Source organism: Cryptotermes secundus, unplaced genomic scaffold, assembly GCF_002891405.2.
Source record: "Cryptotermes secundus unplaced genomic scaffold, Csec_1.0 scaffold1344, whole genome shotgun sequence".
Classification (NCBI taxonomy): domain Eukaryota; kingdom Metazoa; phylum Arthropoda; class Insecta; order Blattodea; family Kalotermitidae; genus Cryptotermes; species Cryptotermes secundus.
Genome location: NW_019735580.1, coordinates 214,810 through 220,048, shown reverse-complemented (window position 1 = coordinate 220,048; position 5,239 = coordinate 214,810). Strand labels below are relative to the sequence as shown.

Below are 5,239 nucleotides of genomic sequence, written 5' to 3'. Positions count from 1 at the left end.
GGCACCGTTGGGTTATACGAATGCTTCAAGGCCTTCCTTCTACTAAACCAACTGCCTCCATTACCGAGATACAGGGCGCTCATATTATAAGGTAAGGTTATAAAAACCATCTTTTAAGATCATTTTAGTGAAAGTTTCATGCTTCAAGGCGTACCATTCACTGCTCAAATACTAAAAAACCTGCTTCCATTGAAGATATAAAGGGCGCTCATATTATAAGGTAAGGTTATAAAACCACCTTTTAAGATCATTTTAGTGAAAGTTTCATGTTCCTATCTCATAGAATTTAAGAACAATGATGAATAAATCATTTTCGAGCAAAATTTAAATGGCCGGCTGAATATATTACCGCAGGAGACGCAGCCGCGGAATTTAAATTACCGCGTCAAAGGGTTAAACATCCTACAGATGAATATTGTTTCCACCATTTTTCTCTCACCTGTCGAATAACTTGTTCGTATCTTTCCTCTCTGTCATCCAAGGGATATTGACCCCTCCTCTCAGCATGTCGGCGTTGATGCTGAGCCCGTAACTGATGAATACGCTCTGTGCGAGACTGGCCACTTGCTCCGCCTGGCACTGCACCAACTTGGCTTGATGCTGAGGATGTCGAGCCCTCACGACAGTGGTTGGAATGATGGATTCCAACAGGCAGAGGACCCCCAGACTCAGTACTTGCATTGATGCCAACATGCTCTTGAAGGCTGTTGCAAACCTAATTCAATCATCATCAAAAAGAAGCACAATAAAGAGCAATATAATATTGCAATTTAAATCAACCTGAAAATTCTTGCCTTAAGTCTAATCTAATTTAATCTAATCTTCATGGGGTGCATCACATTCTTATAAAAGGAAGCTTCAGAGTGACTGGGAGCCTAACCATTAAATCTGGTGTGGAGGATATATGACTACCAAGAAGTAGGTCATGCTAAAATTTAGTTCTTGAGTTTTGGTTTGAATTGCTGAACATGTTGACACTCACAAATAACCATTGCTGTACAGTTAACTTTAAACCCAGTAACCAACCTTTCAGTAATTTGTAGGATTTGAGGTTCTCACAGTGGTGGTTAAGGAAGCTGCTGTCTTCTGGGATATCATGCTGTGTAGTCCATTGAAAGTCAACTGACATTTTGGAGGAACATGTCAAATCCATCTTCAGGGTTAAAGCTTAACTTGCTGCCTGCTTCATCCTGGTCTGTTGCTTAGCTCATTCTTTGACCCTGATGATGGAGGTGACATGTTCCTCCAAAACATCAGTTGCCTTTCAATGGATTATGCCATGTTTTATCCCAGAAGATGGAACTTTTCAAGTGATTTGACCAGTTCTTAGTAATCATAATAATAATTATTCCAAACATTATGGTCCAACTGGTTAGCACTCTTGCATTATATTCAGAAGGTCCTGAGTTCAAATCTCATTCTTGAGGCCAGTAATCCTGAGGATTAGTGTGACTTTCCTTCAATCCCTCTAGGCAAATGTTGAGAGACAGTACCTTCCACTTCCTTCACAATTCATCATTCACAAATCATCCATTCAAGTCTATATATCCTAGACAGTTATCATGAGCTCATAATCTGATCTACTTCTGTAACTTTCTGAAGAAAACTTAATGCCCGTGGCTTTGCAAATAGCACATATAACAGAAACAATATTATAACTGGTGCTTTTGACTTGCTTTAGCTAAACTTGAAACTGAAGGACTTAAAAGCAGTCATTAAAATTAACAAAGGTCAAGAACAGAAGAAATGATTGTGAGAGCATATTAGTCATACAATCCTTATTGGTTGATGTGCAGAGAACCTGGTGGTTTACAGGTAAACAGCACTGAAGCTCTTGGGTTTATCAAATGCAGATTATTTGGTATGACTTCCTCTTCCCCCAGTGTGGTTCTGATCTCATGCCATGCTGTGAATTCCCCCTGATGGCCATTATCTACATTCTTCACTATCACACTACAGCCAGGGGGCAGGATAGAAATCCTGACAACTGGATCCTCCCATCAAAAATTAGGATTCCTACCTTCATCTAAACTAGGTGGCCACAGGTCAGGATAGAGGAACAAGCCACAGCACAAGCTGGTGCACACTCTACATATCTTCTTACATAAAAACTGTGTCCACTCTCCTTATTAAGAGACAATCATACTACAAATGAAACACACACCTGATTCTCCAACTGCCTCTGCCGCTGCATCAGTCGACGGTATTGTTCCTGTATCCTCTGCTGTTCCTCTTGTGCAGCTCTGCGTGCCGCTTCCCTCTCCTCCTCCCCACCACACAGCCCTTCACCCCCTTCAACTCCTTCCTGCTCTGCCCGCAGAGCAAGCTGTAGGGGAACATCCAGAGTTTTGCGATGCTTACCAAACCTGAAACATTCACAAAAACTCCAGAGTGTGAGTAGTGCTTTAGATGAAAATCAGCCCAACAACATTTGAGTGGAATGAGAACTTTACAATAAACTAAATGGGAAGCTGACTCTTAACCCCAGACTTCTGAAATTATAAACTAACAACTTAGGACTGTGGAACACATTCTCAGAACAATGAACAAGAAATGTCACTCATTATGAACAAATGATAATGATGGGACAACAAATGAAGCCACCAATTGTTAAAGCAGATGAGCAGCTTAAATATTCATGAGTGACTTCGGCAATGGACTGGCAAAGTGCAAAGGTTGAATTTCACATTTATGTTGGATTTATGAGAAGACTATTTCATGATGCGGTATATGACTCGAGGCTGGAAGCTTGAAAAGTTTCATATTTCCCAAGGTTACATTAGCAAGCACAATCTAAGACCACAACTACACTCCCAGAATACAGCTTCCTCCTATTCACTAAATGTTACCTGGATCACATACCTGAACATGGACCCAATACCCCTGAAGATCCCAGGCTTCTTCTTGCCTGGTTTGTTCTTGCTGTCCAAAACTGCATTCAGTGATGACTGTCTGGGTCCACCTCGAACTGACCCAAAGGCACTGGGACCCATTCTTGGCCCACAGTCTATAGGCATGCTCAGTGCTTGGGGCCCATCTTCCTCTGCAACTGTGTGGGGGAAGAACCGATGTTTGGGTTCAAGATGCCAAACCTGCAGCTCTTGTCTTATATTTTTTTCTGAGGAGCAGTTACCCACATTGCAAGCAAACAACACAAAGCACACAAGGGTTAGTATACAGACCAAGCAGTTAACAGAGAAAAGCACTCTATCATGCCTTCAATTCTAAACTACATCAGTACAGCCTGAAGAATTAATTAATTTCCATGTTCTTAGCAGAGGGCAACGCAAAGCTTTATACACAGTGTGTCCAGGATCCATTAGGACTCATTTTTTAAATTTTGCCCTGCAATGTCATCTGTTGGCGAGTTGTGGAGTTAAGATTCTTGAAGTTTCAGCTGTGGCTGTCTATAATTTCAAAGCGCAAGCATCGCTGCATCATGTGTTCTGACCTTGAATGTAACAGTACTGTTCTGACGCTCATCAGAAAATGGTGGTTGAACAGAGAGCCAACATCAAATTTTGTTTGAAGTTAGGCACAACAGCCGGAGAAGCATACGAAATGATGATTCACACTGAAGAAAATGTGGAAAAAAAAAAAAGACCGAAATCTTTGCATTGCACCAGACAGATGTGTTTCTACAAGACTCATCGAGGAGCTTTAAGGAATACCAAAAAGTATTGTGCATCAAATTTTGACCGAGGATTTGGGCAAATGGAATGTCTGTGTGCGGTTTGTACCACACACGCTGTCAGGCAATGAAAACATGCCAGAGTGGAACACCGCAAAGATGTTACGGTCAGCCCAAAGTGATACAACGTTTGCAAAATCGATTGTTACTGGTAATGAGACGTGGTGAGCCTCTCACAAAGCGGCAGAGTGCAGCATGGTTGAGCCCAAAGAAGCCGAAACCAAAGAAAGTGCGCATGCAAAAAAGTCAAGTAAAGACACTGCTAACCGTTTTCTTCGATTCCAAAGGAATCATTCACAAGGAACTTCTGCCAGAAGGTCAAACAGTGAATTTTGATTATTATCTCAGAGTCCTCAATTGTTTGTGGATAAGAATTCTTTGAATTCGACCTGAATATCGAGAGAAAGGTTTTTGGTCGTTCCTCCACAACAATGCCCCACCCCACAAATCGAAGATCATGCGCGATTTTTTGGCCAGAAAAGGGATCACAGTCCTTGATCATCCCCCATATTCACCAGATTTGGCTCCAGCCGATTTCTGGTTGTTCCCAAATTTAAGTTGGCAATGAAAGGAGACTGTCACGACACCATCCAGGACATCCAAAGGGAATCTACTGCAGTTTTAAATGCGATTCCACAAAGGGAGTATAGTGACTGTTTTAAAAAACTTTTCAATCAATTCCAGCTATGTACTGATTCAGAAGGATACAATTTTGAATATGAAGAGTGAAATTTTGAAAATAATTCACGTCTTGTATTTTTAATGAACACAGGCCTAACAGAACCTGGACACACTGTGTACGTTCAGGGCGGAAGACCTTCAGCGCAATTGTACAGAATCAGGAGAAGGGTGGAACAAAGACTTATATACACTGGGCAGAGATGGATTCCAAAAATCTTCATGAATCACTGCTTCTATTAATAATGGTGCTTGTTAAAATAGGAAACCCTTATAACTTAAATCTAGCTTCTTATGAAAATGAGTACAGATCAGAGCAAGACCCCATGGAAGCTGGAGGTTAACATTAAATGGCAGAAGAATTCAACTCACCAAACTGTCTTAGTATTATATTATATTTAAGAAACCTGTTACATTCCACACTTCTATATGTATAATACAAACTCCGTCGCAAATGTAAAACTTTATTGTAGTTCTTGTGCCCCTTCTTTCACACTACATGTTTCGGCCGCAACCAGCCCTCATCAGGTGTATTTCACTTCACGTAGCTGTCACACTGCCCTCAATATTAACATTTAAACTTCAGATTTCCAATTGTTCATTGCTCTGTCGTCAGTCGGCACCCGATATTCCAGAACTCCCCTTGTCGGTTTTGTCAATTATGTTTAAAATCTTTATTAATATTCACACATCAATTGGTTTAATATTTTAAATTCTTAATTTAGCTTTACTATTTACTATTTAAATTTAAGCGGCCTCTGTAGTCTAGAGGTAACGTTCCCACCTCATGACTCGTAGTACGCAGGTTCAAATACCTGGCGGAGGTCGTCGAATTTTTAAGGGCGGAAAAATTCAGGGAACAAGTCCTCT

General features: G+C 40.9%; 1 protein-coding gene across 6 annotated transcripts in view; it reads right to left on the bottom strand.

Annotated features, from left to right (window-relative positions):
* Positions 1 to 5,239, bottom strand: part of LOC111869695 (partitioning defective 3 homolog) — a 203,256-nt gene that overhangs the window by 25,058 nt on the left and 172,959 nt on the right. For 5 of the 6 annotated variants that reach the window (XM_033753529.1, XM_033753528.1, XM_033753531.1 and 2 more), the window contains 3 exons: positions 2,863 to 3,118; positions 2,165 to 2,366; positions 440 to 715 (listed from right to left, as the gene is read on the bottom strand). In XM_033753529.1, the coding sequence (XP_033609420.1) occupies positions 440 to 715; positions 2,165 to 2,366; positions 2,863 to 3,118 (734 nt within the window). The remainder of the gene's footprint in view (positions 1 to 439; positions 716 to 2,164; positions 2,367 to 2,862; positions 3,119 to 5,239) is intronic. The other variant, XM_023861392.2, reaches the window with a different exon arrangement.